This window comes from Antechinus flavipes, chromosome 4, assembly GCF_016432865.1.
Source record: "Antechinus flavipes isolate AdamAnt ecotype Samford, QLD, Australia chromosome 4, AdamAnt_v2, whole genome shotgun sequence".
In the NCBI taxonomy this organism is placed as follows: Eukaryota; Metazoa; Chordata; class Mammalia; order Dasyuromorphia; family Dasyuridae; genus Antechinus; species Antechinus flavipes.
In genome coordinates, this window is record NC_067401.1 from 86,756,697 (window position 1) to 86,783,781 (window position 27,085).

General features: G+C 33.5%; 1 protein-coding gene across 9 annotated transcripts in view; it reads left to right on the plus strand.

The window, feature by feature from the left end:
• Positions 1 to 27,085, plus strand: part of CEP170 (centrosomal protein 170) — a 172,602-nt gene that overhangs the window by 13,358 nt on the left and 132,159 nt on the right. For all 9 annotated transcript variants that reach the window (XM_051993486.1, XM_051993479.1, XM_051993480.1 and 6 more), the window contains exon 2: positions 23,565 to 23,710. In XM_051993486.1, the coding sequence (XP_051849446.1) occupies positions 23,606 to 23,710 (105 nt within the window). In that variant the 5' untranslated portion in view covers positions 23,565 to 23,605. The remainder of the gene's footprint in view (positions 1 to 23,564; positions 23,711 to 27,085) is intronic.

Genomic DNA, 27,085 nt, shown 5'->3' on the forward strand with positions numbered 1-27,085 from the left:
TTGGGATTGTTTGCACTAATCAAGACTTAGTTATTAATGGAAATTGTAAATTATTATAACTTATGACTTCGTCATGTCATTTAACTTCTCTTGGAGTCAGTGACATCATCTATTAAAAAATGAATGTTGGATTAAATTTATCATTCTTGGTTTCAATAACAAACATTTATTAAACATCTAGTGTATTATGCTAGGCATCATGCTAGGCATCATGCTAGGAAGTAGAGATATTAAAAAATGAGATAGTCCTTGCCCAATTCCTTCTATCAAGATTATATTTTACCAAGATATTGATAGCACCTATTAATATAGATCTGTAATCTCCTTAACTTGGTTGTTTTCTTCCAACAATGCAGATCATAGCCCACTCACTCATTCTGTGAATGTGAGTTTTTATCCATGTCATCAGGCAAATCTTCTACAAGAAATCTTGTAGATCCTTCCTTTTAGATGTCTTGAATTTGAATGGATACAACTAGAACAAATAAAGACTATTCACTGGCTCTCTTATTATTAAAAAAAAAAAGTTTATTTAAAACTTAAATACAAGATAGGGAAAAAATTTCCATGTGCACAGTAGTTCAAAAGAGAGAATTCAAAATATAAAACAATAAATATCCATTTCAAAAAAGCCTATTTAATACTATAATTTGTATTCAGAACTATCTTTTTTGCTTGCTTGTGGATTCTTTTTTTCTTTGTTTTTTCCTTCTTCCCCCTTCCCCAAGAAAGTTACAATTAAGCATGGAGATACATACATGTATATATATTACACACATGTATATACATTGATATCTATAATCATGCACATATATACACATACATATATGCATCTATGTAAGACTGTACTGTACTTGTTTGTCCTTTATTTCTCTCAAGATGGATAACATTTTCCTTCATAAATCATATTTTTCTAAATCCATTAATTCATCATTTCGTGCAACATAGTAATATTCCAACCTTATACTTCATAATTATTTAAAATTGCCTAAAATAATATTGATTAATGTGGCTGACATATAAGGTAATTCCTCTATTTTTCTCTTTTGATTAAATCTCTTTTCATTTTAAGTTTATGAGAGATCATGATTCCTGTCCATGCTTTTTTTTTTAACCTAATAAAATCTAATCTTTATATTTATTTGTATCTCTTTATTTCCTTTCCCTCCTGACTATTACTTTACTTCTAATACTATTTTGACCTCCTACTACTTAACCTTATTGCCGCGTCCTCCGACCCCCACCCCCGCCAAGAATCCCTTACTTATTCTGTCTCCCCTTCTTTCTTTTTTTGCCCTCTTGTTTCTGACTGAATTTAGAAGATTTTTATAGCTTTCCAAATATATTCCCTCTTAATCCCATTCCCAATAATTTACACACCTATTTATACATACCACCTCCCTTAATACTTTTGCTATATAACTAGCCTACTTTCTATATCTCTCATCACAGTGTTCTCCTGTTAGTGTGCCAGTAGATAAAAGTACTGGATTCAAGAATCAAAAGTTTTCTGTAGATACTTAAGCTACATAATCCTAGACAAAGCCTTTCACTAGTATGTGCTTCACTTTTTTTATCTGTAAAATGTAAAAAGATAATAAACAGCTATCTCACAGTTATTTTATAGTTCAAATGAGATGAACTATGTAATACATTTGGTAAAGCTTCAAGTGTCACATAAATGCATGCATATTCGTACTTACCCAGTAGTACTTTCTTTGGGTGAACTATTGCCTGTTTCTTCAGAATCTATTGTATTCAATGATTTAAAGGCCATTTTTGACATTCTATTGACATTCCTATGCAACAAGAATTTATTAAGCTTGTACTTTGGGCTATGGTGCTATGAGGTTCTGGGAATCCATATGATTTAATCATAAAGGGCTTTTATATATGTTTTTTTTTTTTTCCCAGTTGGTTTTAATAGTGATCACAAGTTATATAGTTCTATGTATTTTCCTCCAAATAGTATACATAAAGTTTAGAGAAATGGATCCAGCATAAAATCTAGGTCATTGTGTAATAGAAAATCCATCATACTTAAGAGTCAAAAGACCTGTGTATATATGCTGTGGTTACTCCACAGATACGTATTTATTGAATCAATGAAAAAATATAATTTAGATCTGAGTCTTAAAAATTAGTCTAGAAATGATGATCATTTGATTAAATATCTTGCAGATTACTCAAAGACAAGTATCAAAAAACCCCCATGAAATTGAAATTGTTTTTCTATTTATGATGTGAATAAATACTTATGCTTTAATAAAAGCCAAATATAACTTACAGACATTCCACCAAAAGCACTATTAATGTGTTTATTAATTGTGCCTGAGGTCTTTATTTTGCCTTCAAATTTGAGTTGAATAGAAATGGGGTGATTTAAAACTGTGAATCTGAATTCATAGCACCTTGTGGTTGAACAGGTCAAGATCATGAGTTAAGAACTCATGTACTCTTCTGGGAAAGCATTACTGTAGTTAGTTTTCAGTTGGTATATATAGACTAATGTGTAAGAATCTTCTATTAAGACCTTCTTGCCTGTGAACTGTGCTACCTAATATGTGTATGATTTTGTTTTTTGTGCTTGGGTCTGGAATAAGGTGAGGAGAGGGAGGTGGGAATGTATTAAATTTAGTGCAGCCACAAGCCTGTATGAAGTCCCTTGTCAAAGGAGATATTTGCAGGTGGGCTAGTTTTAGGTATGAGCAGAGATGGACTTTATATGGCCACATTACTGGTTGAATGTGGTTGAGAAAGTGATTATTTCCATCCAGCTTAGTTGAATGTGGCTGTGTAGCTAGGCCTGGTCAGTCCTAACAATTTAGTATTTACTTCAAAAACAAGCTGTGCATAGTAGAGATTCCAGTATCATATTAAATTCTTTTTTTCTGTTCTTTTTATATGGAGAAGTTAATGGTTATTGAAGTTTTGTCAAGTTCATAATAAAAAGAAAATTGCAAAAAAAAAATAATTTTAGAAGACCAATTTCAAAATCGGCATGAATATAAACAGCCAGAACTTATTTTCTAATATAGAGACAACTCTGAGTTTTGGAACAAGTATCTTGGTATGAATCCAAACAAAGCACAGCTATGGACTTGCTTTTTTTGTTTTGTTTTGTTTTGTTTTTTGTTTATTGACTATATTTTCCACAAAGGAGGGTGAGAATAAAATAATTATTTTTGATAAGTATACCATTTCTTCCTCTTAGTTTTGGATATACTGTCATTTGAATCTTGTGCCCTTTTTAAGCATGAAGAAAGAAATTATATGTTAGTACCAAGTGTTAGTGATTTGGGCATTTCATTTTTATATTACCTTCTATGAGATTACCCTCTTTACCTTGTATGTGCTTAGTTATTTGCTTGTTGTCTGTTTCATTAGAATATTCTTGAAGAAAGGGCCTGTTTTTGTCTTTCTTTGTTATCTCAAGTGCTCAGCACAGTGTCTGAAACATAGTAAGTATATAATAAGTACTTGTGAATTTACTGAGGACGCCTCATTCTCACTACATAGCCAATTTACCTCTTTTCTATTTATGCCTGTCCTTGATTATATCTTTTGCATGAATTTTATAGTATATGTTCATCCTACTTAAAACTATCATTTTGTTGTTGTTGTTGTTCTTTGGGTTACCTACATTTGCAATTCTTCCTTATGGTGAGACTTGAGTTAGGAGTTGCTTGTTGTTATTGAAGGGGAATCTAGGTCTCAGGATCCAGATTGGAAGCTGTGGAAGAGGCAGGAAAGAGCAGAGAGTGACTGCTGTAGGAAGTTAAGAATCTGAAAAGGAAGAGGGAAAAGGAAAGTTTATTTTCCTCATTCCAGCTGGACTGAACAACATGAGTTCCTTTTCCCCACTCAAAGTTGACACTCTCTCTCTCTCTCTCTCTCTCTCTCTCTCTCTCTCTCTCTCTCTCTCTGTATATATATGAGTAAATGTATGCTAAAAATTTAAGGAGAGGAGCACTTCTTTATGCAAAATTACTGCCCCACAGCATCCAGATATCAAGAAAGCTAAGGAAACTTTCTGGCAGTTATTCATATTTCAGTATGGTTTAGGCCAAATCACCTTGCCTAATCTAAAAACTAACAGGAGAATTGGGAAAGAAAAAGGAAAGAATTGGGAAATTAGTTGAAAAATGAGAAATTGGAGGATCAACCATTATAAAAGAAAGGAAAAATTTATACAAAATAGGGAGACTTTTCAGTAGCTATTAGATGGTGCGATAATAATGGGTTCCTTAGAGGGTAAAGGAAGAAGGAAACACAAGGCACAAAAATGGAAATGAGAGAAGATAAAAGAAATAGTGAGATTTTATTCAAACAAAATTTTTATTTTTAAATTGCCAGATGAATCTTCCATAAATATGGGAAATTTTTCTTTTTCATACTTGGGTGTGTCTGTTTATGAAGGGACAGATGAAACCTGCTAAGTTGGAAATCTGTCAGCAGTTTTAATGTCAAATGTTTAACTTTAATTTCTCAAAAATGAGGGGAAAGATGTTTCAAATGTTTACTAAAAGCTAGATGTATACAGTCACTACTTCCAGTTTCTTTGCAATCCAACCTTCTGTACATTTTATCTTGTCAAATGTCATCCTAGATTTTTCCCTTTTTGACTTTTTCAAATCCTGAGCATTTTTATTGATGCATGTTATCTCAAATTGAACTGCAGAGTGCTTTTTTAAAATTATTTTTTAAAGAGTGATTCCTGGAATATTTAGAGATAAGGGAATTTTGAACATCTTGTAGTCCAATTCTTCCCCTCTTTTTACAGATGGAGAAGGAAATGGCAACCCAGAGAAGCAATGAGATTTTTCTAGGGTCCCATCAATGGTGAGTGTAGGAACTATGATTTAATCCCTATGCTTGAGTCTAATAATCTTCCCACAATATGTGACACTTTCTATGAGCCCAACCTCAGTCTTAGATACTGTGGAGCTTACAAAAGAAGAAGTTTATAGTTTTTGTTATGATGATTGAAGACTCACAAACATGAAGTAGCTAAGAACAGTTGCATTGAGACATAATGGCAAAAGTGGTGTTTTTGGAGTCAGAGATCCTAGGTTTCAGTTCTGGGTGTGTTGATCGCTTCCTGTGAATCTTAAAAGAATTCCTTTACTTCTCTTAGCCTTAGTTTCCTTTTCTGTGAAATAGGGAATTTGGACTAGAAAGCTCCTGTCTTCCTGCTCTAAATCTATGAATAATAATAAAAAGTATATAATCTTACTTTCATTGACTTTGAGTATACTTAAAGTTGAAGGATTCTGAACTCAGCACATTTCTACATAATATATTTGACATACTATAATTATTCTCTTGGGACACATCTGCTTGCAACAGAAGAGAGTTATTCAAGCTTTAATAAATCTCTTTTTTTATTTAAGAAACTCTGCATTCAAAAGTGCAGAAAGGGGGGCAGCTAGGTGGTGCAGTGGATAGAGCACCAGACCTGATGTCAGAAAGACCTGAGTTCAAATCTGGTCTCACACTTAACACTTCCTAGCTGTGTGATCCTGGGCAAGTCATTTCACCCCAATTGCCTCAGGAAAAAAAAAGTACAGAAGGCATAGATTTTATTATGTGATGTGATGTCCTGTACCTACTTCTGTTTCTAGTGTGTTGTACTTATATGCATGTTTACTAGTACAAGGAGGTTTCTTGTATAACTAATGTAGATGGGAACATTTATGTCCATTTTATAAGACTTGAAACAAATTTGATATTTTGTATTATCATAAAAAGTTTGTATGTAGATGGGAACATTTATGTCCATTTTATAAGACTTGAAACAAATTTGATATTTTGTATTATCATAAAAAGTTTGTAGTTGAGGCTTGGCTTTTATGGAATAAGAATGATACTAATATATATTATCTGATACTGAATCTTTCATATGCATAACTTTTAAGTTGTACCTTTTTTCTCAAAGGAAAGTAGTTTACTTTATGATTCACTTCACCATGTAACTTCCTTGATCATATTATTGAACCTACTTATGTAATATGAACTCTTTATTGCTAAGTTGAGTAGAGAAAAGAAATTCAATTACATTAATTTTGTATGTTTTCTTTTAAATATCTTTTTGAAGTGAGAATGACTTATAGGGAGAAGAGATGAACACATTAAAAAGCATATCTTGACAGCTGTATACAGTGGCTCAGTAAATATACTTGGGCCTTGTAAGTCTAGCTTCAGAGAAGTTATTACTCTGGTTATCATAAATCCTCTTTCCCCTACTTCCCACAGCTCTCCATGCTTATAAACATTAGGAATAGAGTTTCTAAATGGCTACAGCTATATCATTTAAGTAATGTTAAAGTTAACGTCCTCCTATGCTATGTTCCAGTATAACATTGAGGTGACTTTTAAGTTCTCAAAGGCTTTGCTAGTAAAGTACAATCTATTTTCTTTTTCTTTCTCTTCTCTTTTCTTTTCCTTTGTTTTCTTTTTTCTCTCCCCTTCCCTCTCCTCTTCTCTCCTTTCCCCTCTCCTCTCCTCTATCCTTCCCTCTCCTCTCCTTTACCCTTCTTTCTCCCCCTCCTTTTCCTCTCCCTTCTCCCCCTCCCTCTCCTACTCTTCCTTCCCCTCCCCCTCCCTCTCCCTCTCCCTCTTCCTCTTTCTCTTCCTCTCCTTTTCCTCTCCTCTTCTTTTCTTTCTTGCTAAAGCAATTAGGGTTAAGTGACTTGCCCAGGATCACACAGCTAGCAAGTGTTAAATGTCTGAGACCAGATTTGAATTCATTCTTCCTGCATTCGGGGTTAGTGCTTTATCCACTGCTGCCCTTTCATTTTTTTTTTTTTTTGAATATTTTCTTTCATGTGCTAATATTGTAATAAAAATTGCTCAGTGATTTTAAGCTAGTGTTATTTATAAAGGTATAGTCAAGTAACAGAAAAAGTGCAGCCTACATTCATTGCCAACAGCTCCAACACAGATTTAGGAAAAGCTCCAGAAGAAGTTCTGATGGACAAGTCCAATTAAAAAAAAAAAATCATAGTCCTTTTTCCAACTCAGAAGTGAGAGAGGAACTATGTGCCAAGGCAGTAATACCTTCCAAATCCAACATAGTTAGTGGAACCTGACAAGGGTGCCGATTCATAGATCTTTTACTGTCTACCCAGTTCTAGGTCTCAGATCCTAGCAGAGTGAAGAGGGGATCAGTGCCTAAAATCATTTCTCCTTTGTGAGAAGTGATTCTGTGTCCTACATACTAGAACAAGTTCAGATGCATGTAGCAACTATATTGAGAAGAATAATGGACTACTAGATCAATCTAAGTCTTCTTTGGACTAATCAGGGCAGGAATTCAACATTAAAGGGAAGTCGATATTGTCTAATAATGACTTGAGACCAGCTACAATTTACTAGAACTCCAGCTGGAACAAGCCCACAGACCTTTTGATCAGATACAAACACAGGTAACTTGCAGAGCTCAGAAGAAGAGAATCCAGTGATGATAGTCTTTAATCTGTATTAGAAGAAGGCTTGGATGTTCTTAGCTTGAGTTTTCCCTGATGATCCTGTGAGAGGATAATGGAGCACTCAAGAAAAACCAGAGTCAGGACCAGCTTAGACATTCCCTTTAGAAGAATGAAGAGCCCAGACCTAATATAGACTGAAATCAGGAAGTTAACTGTGGAAGAATAAATGAAGAATACTATAATGTTGACACAGACATTTAAGACACAAGTCCCAAAGAGAATTACTTTAAAAATACAGCTTTAATTTTAACCAGTTTAAGCACACGTTTTAACTAGAATTCCTGGAAGACATGAAGCAAGACATGAACCAATTGTGAGGTAATATTGATTAAAAAATGCCTACTTATTATTATTATAAATGCTTATTTCTTTCTCTTGATTTCTTTACCACATTTTTTCATTAATTTTCTTCTCTTTCTACCTATTCTATATTTTTATTCTTTAGCTTTTGATCATTATATTATTTATTTAGTCTTTGTGTTTATCATCAAATGAAAACTTCTCAAGTACCTGTTTTTAGTTACCTCTTAGACAGTTCCTGTTTTATGACTTTTAAAATCTTGCTCCATTACCCCTTTTTTCCCCTTGTGTCTCACTTTTAGAAGTATCACTTCCTATAGGAAATAAGAGAGAAAAGTTGCCTCATGGTAGAAATTGTCCTGTGTGTCTGGTTATATGGTACATTTCTATACCTGCAGTTTCTGTGATCTTTTTTATTTTCATTAGCCATGAAATCTTAATTGCTTTCTTGTACTTCTGGTTGCTGATTTCCCATCTCCCAGGGATACCTATGGAGGGACAGTACTTTCTAAAAGTTAGTGGTCTTTATGTACCAATTCCTGCAGATTGCATCCATTATAAAGTTCTCATATCTCATTTCAAAATATATATCTATTCCATTCTTCATTAAAACCTTATTTCTTCCCTTCCCTAGTTGAATGGAAATTTTTTCCTTTCATCCTTCTCTCCCTTTTTTCTTTAAGTCTTTCTTGTTTCTAAGAGATTTCAGTTTATTTTTCTTCATGGCTTACCATTGACTTTATTGAGTTGTATCAGTTTCCCTCTATCTTCTTGTTCCCCTCTCCCCCTTTAGGAGGACTCCCATTCTATAGTTAGTTGTATATGTTCCCCACTCTTCCAAAAACAACTGTTGTTAATTTTAAGGGGAAAAATATATTACAGTTCCTGTGTTATTTTTGGTATTGATTTTTTTTTTTAAATTTCATAGGTGATTCTCTAATTTTTCTCTATTTTAGGATAATTTTCATTATTCGTGTTTGCTTTGGTAGTTGTATTTGATTCATGTTTTTGAGGAACTTTTGTTAACATCATCTTTTTTCAGTGATAATTAGGTTTAGATTTGTAACAGGTGTCCCCAAGGAGTTCTATTCTTCTTTAGAATATATTCTATTCATTTCTGCAGTTTCTGGTGGGTAGAGAGTAGACTTATGTTAATGTGGAATTTGTTGTTTATCTATAGAATTATTGATTATTATATAATTGGAGTTTGCAACATAAGATTTTTTTCTTGGGAGCACTCAGGATTCTTCAAGTTTATATTTTGTTTACTATATTCAGAAGTTTGGAGAACTTTTCTTGTATTTTTTTTAATTTGCATTTTGGTGTTCAGGTTTTTTGATTTGTCTGTTCTTCCAGGATATCCATTAATCCTTAGCTGTTCCTATACATCCTGTTTTTGAAACCAATGCATATATACAAATACAAATACAATGAAATAAATATAAATAAAATGTATTTATAAAAAGAATAAGATACTTAGAACTTCCATCTCCCAATTGTCTTTTTCATGGCTGAATGGAATACTTTCTTTCCAACTTTTATCCTGTGAGCTTCCTTCAAGTCCCATCTAAAATTAGGAAGTTTTTCTCAATCTCTTTAAATTCTATTGTTTTTCTTCTATTGACTATTTCCAAATCTATCCTGTATCTACCTTGTTTATACATAGTTGTATATTACATTTTTTTGGTATTCCTAATGTTTAGCACAGTGTCTGCCACATAGGAGGTGCTTAATAAATGTTCTTTGAGTGATTGTTTATTGACTACTTGCTTCTCTTCTATTTTTTCTGTTCATGAAAAAATATTTTGTTAAGTATTTTAAACTGTTAAAATTTTAAAATATTTCATTTTAAAAAAAATTGAGTCTGAATTCTTTCCCACCACTTTCCTACCTTTTGAGAAGGCAAAATAGTATGATAAAACTAGATAGGGAGACATTAATTTTTTTTTTTTCTCTGCCTTAGGACATCTTGGGGGAAAGTAACTGGCTTCTAGTCCAACTGGATACTAGTCCACTTTATTTCAAATCTTGTACATTCATGCACAAGCTAACATACCTTTAGCATTATCATAATTATTAAATAATAATAAAGCATTGGTGTTTACAAAGAACTTTACAACGATCCCTTCCTATTATTCTCTTTAATAACCCTGTTATGTAATTGCTATTATTATTCTCATTTTATATACATCAGGAAAGTGAGACATAGCTTAAAGTTTCTGGTCTTAGGGTCATACAATTAGTTAACAGGTATCTTGAGACTGGATTTTAAACTTATCTAATTCCAAGTGAAGAGAGGGAAATAAAGAATAGAAATCTATTGCTTATTGCCACTGAATTGAATGGGATGGGTTAAGGAACTGTGAAGGAAGAAACAGGGCATGGAGTCTGTAGCAGATACAAGGAAATTACCAAGTGGATCTCAGATCACAAGGCCATTTAGGGATGGATATAAATTGTTTTACATATTAAAAGAGGGATAATAAATAAGTGGCTTCTTAGAATATCCTCACATCTTTAGGAATCTGAGAAAGGTTAAAATGATGAAAGCCTATAGTATAGGTTTCTTTTTTTCTAGTTTAAGGATTTTATGACTGTCACATAATAGTACTAAAACTAATATAATAGAGATATTTAAGGTGAAGTATATATAAACACAGAGGAAGGAATAGAAAGGTGGCATCTGATGAAACTCATTTTTATCTGAACTATATAAAAGAAAATTGAATAGAAATATATTAAACTCAAAAGGATTATAGGAGAGGCCAGAGAAAGGGTCTTATGGGGAACTGGGAAAAGGGTATCTTAAGTCAATGGTCGGAGAATAGAATGTAAATTCAGAGTGAATTAAAAGGAAGGAAAAGAAAAAAAAGTTTAAAAACTTGGATTCAGGGACAAGAGAAGGACAGAAACAGAGGAAAGAATCTCTTTGATTTATTGAGTATCACTGGCAAGCAACTTTGCTTTGTGCTCTTATTTATAAAATAAAGGGAAAGAGGAAAAGGAAAAAAGAATACAGAATAGAAAGAACATGAATCATTATAATTGAACATGAATGTGACACAACTTAGAAAAGGACAAAAGTGGATTACATCTGACAATATGTTTATAAGAGACATACTTGAAACATTTACATTGATTAAAATGAGGGGTTAGAACAAAATCTGTTATGCTTGAGCAAGGATAGCAAGCTATGATTTTAGAAAAAACTGAAAAAAAAGCTAAAATAAAGAAATTAAATTATGATAGTATATACAGCTAAGAGCATGCATTTTAGCTACTTAAGGGACAAGGTAAATAGTAAGGACTATAATAATGGAGGACTTCAGTGTACTATTTTACTAGACATAATTAAGCAACAAAAAAAGAAAGAATAAATCATATTAATAATATAAATATAACCATATGACTATATCAATAATAGATGCTTAAAAGCCTTATTGACAAAATATAGCATCAATTTCTCTTAAAAACTCTAGAAATTGTAATAATCAGTTAACTTTTCCTTAATGTATTAAATAATATGTATCTAAATATTCAATATATTTCTAAATATATATATTCTAATAATATCTATCTAGATTCCTATGTGATTAAACATTTAAGACCTTTCCAGTAATTTCTGGGACAAAGGAAAATGTGTGAGTAATAGTATCAGAAATTCTAGTTATAGCAATAAGACAAGAAAGAGAAATAAGGTAATAAATCTAGACATAAAGGAAATACAATTAGTAAATTTTGCAAATGATAAATTATCTAAACAGTGCTGAAGGCAACTAAAATAACTTCAAAAGAGTTGCATGAGATCAAATCCACATAAATTATCAATATCAATATTCCTATATGTAGCCAGAAAAACTCAGGAAAAGCTAGAAATAATGAGCCCAATAATTATAAAACATTCTACAGAAATAAATACTAGAATAATTGGATAAATATTAATTGCCAATTGGGTATATTGAGCCAATATAATAAAAATGACACCACTATTTAAAATTTAGTCAGAGCTATCATCAATCATTATCAAAATGTTTTATTCAGTGAAAAAAAAAGTTCATATTGGGGAATAGGCTCTTGCCTATTGTAAGACTAATCATAAAAAAGAGGAAGAGTGGAGTCTTATCAGTACCAAATTGCAAACTATATTACAAAATAATAATAATAAAAATAAGTTGGAATTTATTTTTAAAAAATTGAGCAGTTAGTACAAGATTAGATATACAGTGTTCAAAAGCAAAGAAGCATAGAAAGAAATTTAAGTGATATAAACCCAAAGACCTATGTATTGGTAGTAAGACTCATTACAAAAACTTCTAGAAAACTGGAATGGTAATCTTGGAAATATAAAATTTTGATTAATACCTTACTCCATATTCCAAAATATGTTGTAAATGGACATGACCTAAAATTCAAAGGTCACATCATAAATAAATTAGAGGGACAAAGAAGCAATTACCCTTAAAATTTTTGAAAAGAAGGCTCTTTCATGACTATGCAGCTTATAGGATCACTTTTGAAAAATGAACAGTTTTGATTACATAAAATTTTATATTTAGTATAAACAAAGGAAGAAATTCAAGCTATCTATAACCAACAAAAAGATGCTTAAGTCATTGATAACTAATGCACATTAAAGACAATTTAGAAATTCCACCTCATATCTATCAGCCTGGCAAAGATGATAGTAGAAAATGGTAGTTGCTACAGAAAAAAAAAGGCACACTAGTAACATCCCATTCTGGAAAGCATTTTGGAACAGGGCCTCAAAAATTACCAAATTATGAATATTCTTTGACATTACAATAATACCACTAGGTCACCTTCCCTAAAAGATTCAGGAAAGAGAGGAAAAAAAGACCTATATATAACTATTTTTTTGATAGTTAAATTTGAAAACTAAAGGATTTTGTTAATTTATTGGAGAATGGCTAAAAAAAATTGTTGTGTATGATTGTAATGAATATTACTGTTTTATAAGGAATGATGAAGAGTTTCAGAGGAAACTGGGAGAACCTCTTGTGGGCCCCTTTTCCCCCTCTCCCCCAACTTAATTTTTTTTTTACATTCATTTTTGTAAGATTTTGAATTTCGGGGACAGCTAGGGGGCGCACAGTGTATAAAGTACCAGACCTGAGTTAAAATTTGGCCTCAGATACTTAATACTTCCTAGCTGTGTGACCCGGGGCAAATCACTTAACCCCAATTGCCTCAGGTGGGGAAAAAGATTTGAGTTTCAACTTCCCTAAGAAATCTGATATAGATTATACATTTGCAATAATTTTAAATATATTTCCATGTTAGCCATGTTCTGAAAGAAAAATTAGACAAAAGGGAAAAATAATGAGGGGAAAAAAAGAAAAAGATGAAAATAATATGCTTCAATCCACATTCAGTCCCCATAGATCTTTCTCTGGATGTGGAAAGAATTATTTATCCCAAATCTGTAAGAACTGTCTTTTATCACTGTGTTGCTGAGAACAGCTAAGTCTATCATAGTTGATTACCACATAATTTTGTTATTACTGTGTACAATGTTCTCCTGGTTCTGCTCACTTTACTCAGCATCAGTTCATTTAAGTCTTTTAGGCCTTTCTGAAATCAGCCTGCTCATTTTCTTATAAAACCATAATATTCCATTATAATCATATACCAAAACTTATTCAGCCATTCCCTAATTGATGGGCATCTACTCAACTTCTAATTTTTTGCCACTACAAAAAGAACTGCTACGAACATTTTTGTACATGTGGATCCTTTCCCCTCTTTTATGATCTCTTTGGGATATAGACATAGTAATGACATTGTTGGATCAAAGGGTATGCCTTTGGGCATAGTTCCAAATTGCTCTTTAGAATGGCTGGATCATTTCATAACTCTTTTAACAATGCATTTAGTGTTCTAGTTTTCCCACACTCCAATATTTGTCATTTTTTTCTTTCTATCATCTTAGCCATTCTGATAGTTGTGTGATGCTATCTCAGAATTGTTTTAATTTGCATTTGTCTAATCAGTAGTGATTTAAAGCATTTTTTCATATGACTGTAGATGGCTTTAATTTCTTCATCTGAAAATTATTTATTCATATCCTTTGAAGATTTATCATTTGGGGAATAATTAGTATTCTTATGAATTTGTCTCAGTGCTCCTATATATGTGTTAGGAAGTCTTTATCAAAAACATTGGCTGTAAAAATTGTTTTCCAGCTTTCTTCTTTCCTGTAATCTTGGTTGCATTAGTTTTGTTTGTGACTAATTTAATGGATTTAAAATTATCCATTTTGCATTTTTCAATGTTCTCTATTTCTTGTTTGGTCATGAATTCTTCCGTTCTCCAAAGATCTGACAGACTATCCCTTGCTCTACTAATTTGCTTATAGTATCACCTTTTATAGCTAAATCATGAACCTCTTTCAACCTTATCTTGGTATAGGGTGTATGAGCTATTGATCAAAACTATTTTCTAGTTTTCCCAGCAATTTTTGTCAAATAGGGAATTCTTATCACAGAAGCTGGAGTCACTGGGTTTATTAAACAGTAGATTACTATAGTGATATTGACTATTGTGTCCTGTGTACCTAATCTATTCACTCATTCTATTTCTTAGCCAGTGCCAAATGGTTTTGATGACTGCCACTTTATAACAAAGTTTCAGGTCTGGTACAGTTAGGCCACCTTCCTTTGCATTTTTTTTTTTTGCATATTTTTGTTCTTTCATATGAATTTTATTGTTTTTTCACTTCTATTGTCGGAGTCCAGCTCCAATGAAAGACTGAGAATATGAATGAATACCTGAGACCAGGTGGAAAATATGCTTGGCAGTCTTCATTTTATTAATCTGAGTGTTTTTATAATTTTCAGTCTGGTGTTGCCATATCACTAGCATCATTTGCGTTTCGGAGTCAATACACAATCCAAATTTTGACATTTCTGTATCCATCATAACTATTAATGCCAAGATGCTTAATAACACAGTTGTGATGCTCATCAACATCAACAGAATTGTAAACAGTTGTGATATTTTATCACTACAGAGCAGAAATTATCATACCAATGTATTTACCTCAAGCATGGGTTTGATTCATTGTATAGTTAAAATACTTTATTCCTGTCCTAAATTTACCAAGTATGTCTTTGATTCATTACATAGTAAAGAATGCTTTTATTCCTGTCTATGGCATTTTCCATCAAGATTTACCAGGTGTGCCTTTACAATTGTTTATTAGGAAGATGGTGAGCCTATAAGTTTGAATAGATAGCCTTAACTGAGAGTTGGTCTCAAGTAAGACCTGGACTGGACTCTTGCTGTTTGTGAATTTATTCAATACTGGCCCTCTACATTCTATAAAATATTTTTTTTGACAGTTTGATTGGTATGGCATTGAATAAGTAGAATAAGTAGATTAGGTAGAATTATTATTTATATATATACTAGTTTGCCCAATGTATGAGCAATTGATATTTTCTCACTTTTTTAGATCTGATTTTATTTGTGTGAAAAGTGTTTTATAATTATACATAAAATCCCTAAGTTTGTATTGACAAGAAGATTCCCAAATATTAAATAATGTCTGTAGTTATTTTAAATGGGATTTCTCTGTTGTTCCCCCCTCTGCGCCCCCCCCCCCCCCCCAAGACAGCAAGTATCTGATAATCAGTTAAGTATATAATGTTCTTGGTTGGTTTTCTGGAGGTCTCTGGACCAGCCTTGGTTTCAATAGAGTAATCTCCAGGAGAATAGCCAGGGGTTAAAGTCCAAATTCTTTATTGTCTCCTTGCCTGGGGCTGGGGAGCTTTCTGAAGACCCTTTCAGACCCATCTTGGTCTCACTGGGGGAAGTGCAGGAGATCAGCCGTCACAGTGGTGTGGGATGAATGAATGTCTCTCCTTGGCTCCGAGAGCTTGCGCCTCTGCCTCCAGTCCTCTTGTCTTTTCTGGCTCTCACTCTGGCTGAGTTTGTCCCAGCTTTATATGCTCTTTTCATTACATCATAGGTATGAATCTTATAGAATTATATTAAGTATTAAGTAGTTCAGTACATGTACTGGACTAGAGAACTATTAATCATCATGCTAAACTAGATAACCATTGTCTTATCAATTCCACTGAGTTAGCACCTTGTAAGAATCCTCGTTTCAAGTACAAGAGTTCTGGCCCATAACATTTCCTGCTTTCTTTTGTTTTAGAACATAGGTGGTCATACCCTCCCTGACTTCTCAGAAAAGGGGGTGAAAACATCAAAAAAGATGTGATAATGCCCTCCCTGATATCTCAGGAAGGAAAGTGAAAACACCATAGGAAATGGGGAATCAAACTAGATTAGTGGGTAGATTCTGAAGGGTCTCACTTCAAACAGGTATACATAAATCTATCAATATGGGAGGTGTTGCACATAATTATATAAATTACATAAGCACATAGCAATATAATACAGGCCAATAGTGATGTAACAAATAACATGAATCAACATGAGGAATTATACATGTTCATACGTCCTACAAATAGTCCAAAACCAATCTATTGTCCATTACTTCATGTATCAGGGAATCCAATGATTCCTGCCGATTTTAAAGTTCTGTAACAGTCTTAACAATTTTTCATCTCAGGGAATCCAATGATTCCTGTGGGTTTTCAAGTTCAATCTCATTATCAGTCATATTCTTTTAGTGTCAGATGTTTTTTAGGTCTTCTCCTTTGTTTCGAGGTTTTTCTCTTTTTCTATCTCTCTCCGATGAACAAGGTTAATATGGCACACATCTGATTTCTTCTCCATCTGTAGAGATACAAGCAAACCCTTTCCCCCAAGCTGTTAACCTATCTGGATCCTTCCATTTACCACTTTCGGGATTTCTCCTCATCACCTGGAGATTATATTGGAGCCCCTTGCACTGGACACTGCCCCATAAAGAGTGCAACCCTTTTTCAAATCCTTAATTATTTCCAGATGAAAAGGAGTATATCTTCTCCTGGCTTGACCTGAAGAATCAAATTCTTAATCACAGGGTATGCTTCTACTAAATCAGATCTATCCTGTCCCTTTTTTTGCTTTAACTAGTGCCTTTTGTAATCTTGTCATAGGTTGCTTCATAGGGGGTGCTGATTATGTCACTGCCCTTCCTCCCTCCCCCCTTTTCCCTTCACCCATGAAGAGTTAATTGAGGGGGGAGGATCATGAGATGGGGAATGCCCTAATGGCTCCTACGGTGAAGCACCACACTCCTTAATTTCATCAGAATTGTACTTAATTCCATTCCTATCTGATTCTTCATCCTTTTCACCTAGTTTGTCAGTATCTTCCCCCTCCTGTTCTTTATTCTTTTTTCTTCTTCCTTCTTCTAATACTTATATAATTCCGTAAAGCCAATTGTATTAAGTTATATGTATAGAATGTTTCTTTAGGAATTGAATCAGGACCATTATCATTGTAATATATTCACTTAATTGCTCTCCTAATTTCCACTCCTCTGGATCTAATTCTTTTTCCTTAGAGAACCAAGAAGATGTGTATTGTAATGGTTCTAAATGTTCAGTGATCTGCTCCCAAGTTACAATCAAACCTTAGGTTTTTTTTTTTTTTTTTTTATCAGTTTAACTAAGCTTTCGATACACTTTTCTTGAGATGGAAAAAAAGGCTGTTTTCTAAACCTTTGCCCCATTTCAGCTGAAACACTACTTTAGCCCTTAAAGTTTCCTTCTTGTTTATTTTTGTACTTATCCTAATTTTTGGGTCATGAAGACTTTTTCACTGAACTCGGGATTGGAGACTTTTCCACTGAAATCTGGATCCAGTCAATCTGGACTGCTTATTATAAATTCTTAGTCACATGTTTAGACGACAAAATGTAGTATTCTTGTTGGTTTTCTGGAGGTCTTGGAGCAGCCTTGGTTTCAGTAGAATAATCACCATGAGAATAGCCAGGGATAAAGTCCAAATTCTTTATTGTCTCCTTGCCTGGGGGCTGAGCAGCTTTCTGGAGACCCTTCAGACAGGCCTTGGTCTTAGTGCAGGAGGGCCACCATCATGGTGGTGTGAGATGGCTTGAATGTCTCTGAGTTGTTCTGAGTCTGAATCAGTTTCTCCCAAAGTACAGGAAGGAGAGCCACCAGGAGGCTGATGAAGATGGATTGAATCTCAAGTCCAGTCTTTGCTGGCTGTTATATACTCTATTATAATTACGTTATCATAGGTGTGAATCTTGTGGAACTATATTAAGTACTAAGTACATGTACTGAACTAGAGAACTATTAATCCCCATGCTAAACTAGACAGCCATTGTCTTATCAATTCCACTGAGTTATCACGTTGTAAGAATCCTTGTTTCAAATACTGAGTTCTAGCCCATAACACTAAAGATATTTTTATATTTGTCATGCTAAGGGGGAAAAAAATGAGATCAAAAAGGAAAAGAAAAAAGAAAACCACAAGAAAGGGGAAAACAAACAAACAAGCAACAACAAAAAAGAGTGAAAACACTATGCTCTAATCCACATTCAATCTTTTCTTATTGCTAAAGCCAGTATTTATCATTGTTATCTGTCCATTCTTGAAGAAGACTATGACATCAGGAAAGTGATGCCATGACATGCACCTGAAATAGATTTAAGTGAGGGAGGGCTATACAAGGTCACCTGTCTCACTTTCTCCTCCATAGCTAGCTATCTGGGTGAAGTGGCCAGATAAAGTTCAAGAAGACTGGAAGTGGTCCTGGATTAAAATGAGAAACCTTGGTCTTTTTAAGCTAAGGCTTTCAAGGAGTCTCAGTTTTACTGAGGTCAAACTCATTCATTTATTAAGGCTAAGTACCAATTGAGGCACAGAGTCTCCTCCTTCACTTAGTCCAAAAAACATCTAGATAAATAAATGAATGAATGAATGAATCTGGGAAGGGAAGATCCTCAGGGTTTTTGGCCAAAGCAGAAATGACTGCTTTTTACATTCAATCTGAGTCAATCAGTATCTAAACAACTAAATGGGTCTTGGCCTAGGATTTCTTAGTGGCAGCTAGATGGCACAGTGTACCAGCCCTGAAGTCAGGAGGATCCGAGTTCAAATCTGGTCTCAGACACTTAACACTTTCTAGCTGTGTGATCCTGGGCAAATCACTTAACCCAAATTGCCATAGGGGGAAAAAAAAGCCCTGACCATAGAGAGCTACTATGGCAGCAGGGAAGATCAGAATAGAAATTCAGGAGAGGAAAGCAATGGCAAAACATAGAAAGCCTCAAAGGGGAATCTGAATTGGCCTCAAGCCAATTTTGAAGAACTCAAAAAGGATTTTAAATAGCAGATAAGTAGAAGAGAAATGGGAGAAAGAAATGAGAGTTTATATAGGAGAATTATGGGGAAAACTTCAACAATTTGGAAAAGAACAAAAATTGACCGAAAAAAAAAAACAAACAACTCCTTAAAAATAATTTGGCAAAATGGGTAGGGAGGCAATATACTGAAGAAAATAATTCCTTAAGAAATTATCCATATGGAAAAGGAGGTAAAAAAAATCTAACCAAAGAAAATAATTTATTAAAAATGAGAATTGGATAATTAGAAGTAAATGACACATCAAGCGTTTATCCAAAAAAGTTTTCTCATACTAAGCTATGAATTTTCCTTATAAGTATTCTCATTTCTTTTCCAATTTTTTTACTCAAGATTTCCAATTTTTTACTCAAGAATAATTCTGTCATTTATGGTTTTTAAATGTTTCCTTCATTTTTATTTAGATATTTTGATTGATCTTATAACCAGACTGTTTTTCTTTGAGACTCTGCTTGTAGTTATGTGTTCTTGACAATGTCTTTTCTGTGTTTGTCTTGTGCATACCTGATTCCATAATATTCCTTTATCATGGCTGTCTATCCTTTCCCCTTTATTTCCTGAGTTGGGACTCTCTTTATTTCCTGAGTTGGGACTTTGTGTTTTGGCCTGACTTTATGAATTTCTGGAGGAATTGCCAGTGTTATTATATTTGGCCCTATCTTCTCTTGGATCCTGCTGTTGTTTTCTTCATGAATTGAGTGCTGTGTTATAGTTACAGGGTGACTCAAGCCAGCCACCTGCATACTTTTGGTTTACCTTTCAATGGTCTGATTTAGGAGGAAGTCTAATTATTATCTTCTTGGCTTGAGCTTTAGAAGCACCAGATTTTGGTTTGGGACTGGCAACATAATTGTATATTTGCTTTCCAGTTGGAATTCCAGGACTGGTCCCAGCTACTATTAGCTAATTGAAATCTCTGTTAGTTTGAAGAGATAGCAATACATATTCAACTTTGATCCTGATTACTCAACTACATGCCCATAACCAAGTTTGTGTGTTGGATCCACAATTGCCACTTGCTTCCATTTTTATTGCTTTCCCCTTAGCTGCAAGCTTTCAAGGATTTCTCTTGTCCATGCTGGATTCTGACTTAGGACAGAAGTCAGACTGACACATATGCATGCTCATATCCTTGCTTCTTGATGCAGGATGGACATAGCTTTCTTGCCTCCAGCTTGTTCACATGCTTCCATCCTTTGTATAAGACTTTTCCCCTCTGAAACAGTTTCTGCAAATTGTATTAAAACTTTGTGTCCATAGTGACAGTTTCCATAGAATCCATAGTATAATTCTTCCAGACTGCAATGCCTTCTGGACATATTTTTTTGTGTAATTTTATGTGGATCTTCTTTGTCATTGCTGTATCTAGAATCCTATTCAAATATTTAGTTGGGTATATATTGGACATCTGAACTTTTTAACAACTTTTTATGTCTTCTTAATTGGACTTACATATGAACAAATACAGAAATAATATAAAAAATGCAATTAGAAATTTTACTTTATGGTGTGCATATTGGCAATGATGAATCAACAAAATTGAGAACATTGAATGTCAAAGGGGTTATATATTCATATGCACAAACTAATACTTTATTGGAGACACTGAGTTGATCCACTGCGTGGTACAGTTTGAAATTGTGCAAGAAAAGTGATTAAATGGGAATATAGTTTGATCCGAAAATCTAGCCTTTGAATGTATATCCTAAGGAAGTCGAGACAAAAACAATGATTCAGTTTATGAGGTATCTCAAAAGTTTTAGTGCAGTTTAAAAGCTATTATGATAGTGTTAAAACTACTAATATTTATAGTTTTAAGCTAACATTTAAAAGTTTTAATAATTTAAAACTGGATTAAGACTTTGAGGAGTGCTTCTTATAACAAAGTATTCAGAATAGCACTTTTTGAAGTAGGACAGATCTAGAAATAAAATTGATATCTATAGGATAGTCTTAAAAAGCCAAGGTATATGAATGTAATAGAATATTGTTGTATAGCAGGATATGAGGTATTCTGAAAAGCCTGGAAAGAATTGTATGGAAGGATGCATAGTAAAATAGAAGTTTAAAAAAATAGTGACTATAACAGCATAAATAAAAAGATTCCTAAAAAGAAGTTGACCTCTTAGTAACTGAACAATCATTGGTGACCCCAGAGATCAGATAATGAAATATCCATCTCCTTATGGTAGATTAATGGGAGACTATCAGGACAGAATATTTCCTCCATCGTCCATTGCAATTACTGCTTAAATTTAGCTTTGAATAATGAGGTTAACATGTTTTTTGTTTGTTTTGTTTTGTTTTCAGATTGTTTTAGTTGATTGAGGACCTGTGGTTTCATTGTTATAAAGGGAGTTCACAGTATAGAAACTTTCTCCTTATACATTTATGTCAAGCTTTCCCAGTTTACAATGCTTGAGTGTCACTCTGTATAATCAATAGTTAAGTATTTTGTTTTGGGGACATTGGTTGATTGGTTGTTGTCCTTCATTTTCTCTCTCTCTCTCTCTCTCTTTTTTTTAAATAACTTTTTATTGACAGAGCCCATGCCTGGGTAATTTTTTTACTACATTATCCCTTGCATTCACTTCTATTCCAACTTTTCCCAGATGGCAAGCAGTCCTATACAAGTTAAATATGTTGCAGTGTATCCTAGATATACAATATATGTGTGCAGAACCGAACAGTTCTCTTGTTCTAAATCCAAGAATTGGATTTAGAAGGTAAAAATAACCTGGGAAAAAAGACAAAAATGCAAGCAGTTTACATTCATTTCCCAGTGTTCTTTCTTTGGATGTAGCCACTTCTGTCCATCCTTGATCAATTGACACTGAGTTAGATCTCTTTGTCAAAGAAATCCACTTCCATCAGAATACATCCTCATACAGTATCGTCGTTGAGGTATAGAATGATCTCCTGGTTCTGCTCACTTCATTCAGCATCAGTTCATGTAAGTCTCACCAATCCTCTCTGTATTCATCCTGCTGGTCATTTCTTACAGAATAATAATGTCCCACAACATTCATATACCACAATTTACTCAACCATTCTCCAATTGATGGGCATCCATTCATTTTCCAGCTTCTAGCCACTACAAACAGGGTTGCCACAAACATTTTGGCACATACAGGTCCCTTTTCCTTCGTTAGTATCTCTTTGGGATATAAGCCCAGTAGAAACACACTGCTGGATCAAAGGGTATGCACAGTTTGTTTGATAACTTTTTGAGCATAGTTCCAAATTGCTCTCCAGAATGGCTGGATGTATTCACAATTCCACCAACAATGTATCAGTGTCCCTGTTTTCCCACATTCCTTCCAACATTCCTGTCCTTCATTCTCGAAGAGGACCAAAATGAGATACTATATTAGAATTGGTTAACAGTGTGTTCATCTATGGCTGATTAGGCCAATATGAGCTCAGAATGCTCTGCCACAAGTCAGATATGTGATCATTTGTGGTGGCTTCTCTAACTTAGCCTATAACTTTTTTTTTTTTTTTCTGAACTAATTCAATGACTTTTTTCTTAATATTCAGACATTCACATCATAAAATATATTTAAATTGTCTTTTTCTCTTGTGAAATTTGTCATGATTCTGCATTAATATCCTTGAGGGTTATGCATATCAAATGTATTGAGAATTGTTCACAGTCCAATATGACAGAAAAGACAGATGGAAAACTATAAAGCAGCTTAAGGACTTTATATGAATTGAGAGAAGTAGAATTTCACACAGATTGTCACTAACAAGTTACATAGTTTGAGAGTCATAGATTAGTTTATTTGTGCTTTTCTTAACTTTAGTAACTTATTGTTATTTATATTAAATCGATTCTTTGTCATATATATAAATAATGTTTAATATTGTTCAGTAGAAAGATATTTGTTATTTGGCAAATTCAAATGGAATCTAATATTTTCATGGAAAATGAATTGAGAATCCTGGGCTTTATCTATGAAAAGACTAGGTGCCCTTGTTGCACTCACCAATCCTTTACTAAGTAAGCAGAATTTAATTTGTATTTGTTTAAACTGTTTCAAATGAGTCACTTTTTTTGGATAAAATGTTTTCATGACCTTTATATGTTGTGAGATTTTTTGATGTCTACATGATATAAATGTTGCTTTAGTATTAATGCACACACACCAGTTATCAATAATTAAGAGTTATATAAAAAGCTTTTCCTTGTGTCAGGTATTTATTAGTTGAATGCCTACTTTTTTTTTTTTAGTGTCTTATTTTAAAAATTAAATTTCTAATGAAATCTTTTGGTTTATTTGACTAATATTAATCTAGTAGCTGGTTTCAATTCCATTGGAAAAAATTCATTTAAAGAAGCAGACATGATACTGAGTAGTACTTATTTGAATTCTATTATTTGACTACTCAGTGTTTTTTGAGTAAGGATTATAGCTAAAAATATCTGAATGTGTTTTTCTTTGCTTCTCTCTGCAGGATGACGTAGTCTTGCCAGAGACTTAGAAGCTGAGCAGAAAATGAGCTTAACATCTTGGTTTTTGGTGAGCAGTGGAGGCACCCGCCATAGGCTGCCACGAGAAATGATTTTTGTTGGAAGAGATGACTGTGAACTAATGTTACAGGTAATTGCATTAGCCTTCATTCCATATGGGTCCACTTAAAGTTTGGAAGTTTTATACAAGATTGTTCTATACTCATTTTAAGAGCTATAGTGCTTCCAAAAAGCTACTTTTAATTTTTTAAGAAGGTATCCCGAAATATTAGTGTTTTTTTAAGCTTTAAAAGTTTAGAATTAAAACTTTTGGAACACCCAAAGGACATAGAAGAATGTATATACACATACTCAAATATACATATATACCCACATGTTTTTTAGCTTTGGCTGCTCAGTTTTAGGTAAATTCCTTTTAGTTCTACTCATCATCAAATGATGATGAAACATTCGGTTCTGGTGCTGCTGAGGAAAGTGAGTATTTTGAATAAGAAAGAATATGTCTCTTTTTTTTAGTAGAATAAGCTAAATTGGATTTTTAATAGTACGAAACATCATTTTGGAACAAGGTGACAATTCCAAGTAACATTTTGAAATTAAGAGAGCACTAAGTTAAAAATCGAATTCTATTTTTTTTTCTTTTTTGTTAACTCATTTTGTTTCTAGGTAAGGGTAAAAGGACATTTTAAAAAACTATGTATGATGGTTTAATTGCTGCATTAGTGCTTTTCATTAAGGTGCTTCCCAATAGCATAATGAAGAAAGCTTTTGCTGAAGTGCTTTGAGTATAATCATAGATTAAGATGTCTTAAATCTTTGAAGTATCTTTGAGAAATAATCTTGGAAGTATCTGAGTATAATTGTGGTCAAGATATTTAGCCCTAAATGAACTGCAATTTTTTTTTTTTTTTTTTTTTTTTTTTTTGCTGAGGCAATAGGAGTTAAGTGACTTGCCCAGCTAGGAAGTGTTAAGTGTCTGAGACCAGATTTGAACTCAGGTCCTCCTGATATCAGGGCTAGTGCTCTATCTATTACACCACCTAGCTGCCCCTAAATCCATATTTTTTCAATCGATTTTTCAACTTTACTGTGTTAAATTATAATGACCTGCAGAATGTTAAAGATGAAAGGCATCTCACTAATTAGTTATTTAAAAAAAATTTTAATACACATTGTTTTATAAATCATTTTGGGAGAGAAAAATTAGAGCAAAAGGGAAAAGCCATGGGGGGAAAAAAACAGAAAAGGAGAAGTAAACATAGCATGTGTTGATTTATAGTCAATCTCCAAAGTTCTTTTTCTGGATGCAGATGGCATTTTCTGACCAAAGTCTATTAGGATTGCCTTGGATCATTGAACTACTGAGAAAAACCAAGCCTTTCATAGTTGATCATTGCACATTGTTGCTGTTAATGTATAGAGTATATTCCTGGTTCTGCTTATTTCACTCAGCATCAGTTTGTGTAAATCTTTTCAGGCCTTTCTAAAACTCAGACTGTTCATCATTTTTTATAGAACAATAATATTCCATTATCTTCATGTAACCCAGTTTTTTCAACCATTCCCCAGTTGATGGGCATCTACTCATTTTCCAATTCTTTGCCTACCACAAAAAGAGCTGCTACAAACATTTTTGTACATATGGGACCTTTTCCCTTTTTATGATTACCTTGGGATACAGATCCAGTAGTGGCACTGCTGGGTCAAAGGGTATGCAGAATTTGCCTTGGAACATAGTTGTAAATGGCTCCCCAGAATGGTTGGATCATTTCATAACTCCACCAACAATGTATTAGTGCCCCAGTTTTCCCACTTCCACTCCAGCATTTATCATTATCTTTTCCTATCACTTTAGCCAATCTGAAAAGTGTGAGGTGGTACCTCAGAATTGTTTTAATTTGTATTTCTCTAATAATAGTCATTCTTTTTTAAAAATTTTATTAAAGCTTTTTATTTACAAAACATATGCATGGGTAACCTTCTGTTCCAAATTTTCCCCTCCTTTTCCCCACCCTCTCCCCTAGTTAGCAAGTAGTCCAATACATGTTAAATATGTTAAAATATCTGATATATGAACATACAATTATACAATTATCTTGCTGCAAAATAAAAAGTTGGATCAAGAAGAAAAAAATTGAGAAAGAAAACAAAATGCAAGGAAACAACAACAGAAAGAGTGAGAATGCTATATAATGAACCACTCTCATTTCTTGCAGTCATCTCTGGATGTGGATGGCTCTCTTCATCACTGAACAGTTGGAATTGGTTTGAATCATCTCATTGTTGAAGAGAGTCATGTCCATCAGAATTGATCATCTTATGATCTTCTTGTTTGCCGTGTATAATGATCTCATGGTTGTGCTCATTTCATTTAGCATCAGTTCTTGTAAGTCTCTCCAAGCCTCTCTGAAATCATTCTGTTAGTTGTTTCTTACAGAACAATAATATTCCCTAACATTCATATACCATAATTTATTCAACCATTTTCTAATTGATGGGCATGCATTCAGTTTCCAGTTTTTTACCACTACAAAAAGGGCTGCCATAAACATTCTTGCACATGTGAGTCCCTTTCCCTCCTTTAATATCTCTTTGGGATATAAGCCTAGTAGAAACACTGCTGAGTCAAAGGGTATGCACAGTTTGATAACTTTTTCAGCATAGTTCTAAATTGCTCTCCAGAATGGCTGGCATCTGTTCACAGTTCCACCAATTTATCGGTGTTCCAGTTTTCCCACATCCTCTCCAACATTCATCATTATCTTTTCCTGTCATCTTAGTCAATCTGAGAGGTGTGTAGTTGTATCTCAGTGTTCTCTTTGCATTTCTCTGATAATAGTGATTTAGAGCACCTTTTCATATGACTAGAAATAGTTTCATTTTCTTCATCTGGAAATTGTCTGTTCATATCCTTTGACTATTAGTTGGAGAATGGCTTGAATTTTATTATAAATTTGAATCGGTGCTCTATATATTTTAGAAATGATGCCTTTATGAGAACTTTTGAATGTAAATGTTTTCTCACTTTATTGCTTCCCTTCTAATCTTGTCTGCATTCGTTTTGTTTGTACAAAAACTTTTTAACTTAATATAACAAAAATTATCTATTTTGTGATCAATAATGATCTCTAGTTCTTCTTTGGTCACAAATTCCTTCCTCCACAGATCTGAGAGGTAAACTATCCTATGTTCTTCTAATTAGTTTATAATGTCATTCTTTATGTCTAGATCATGAATCCATTTCGATTTTATCTTGGTGTACGGTGTTATGTGTGGGTGAATGCCTAGTTTCTGCCATAATAGTTTCTAATTTTCCCAGCACTTTTTGTAAAAGAGTGGATTCTTATCCTAAAAGCTGGAGTCTTTGGGTTTATCAAACATTAGATTACTATAATCATTGACTTTTGTCCTATGACCCTAACCTATTCCACTGATCAACTAATCTATTTCTTAGCCAGTACCAAATGACTTTGATGACCACTGCTATATATAATATAATAACAAT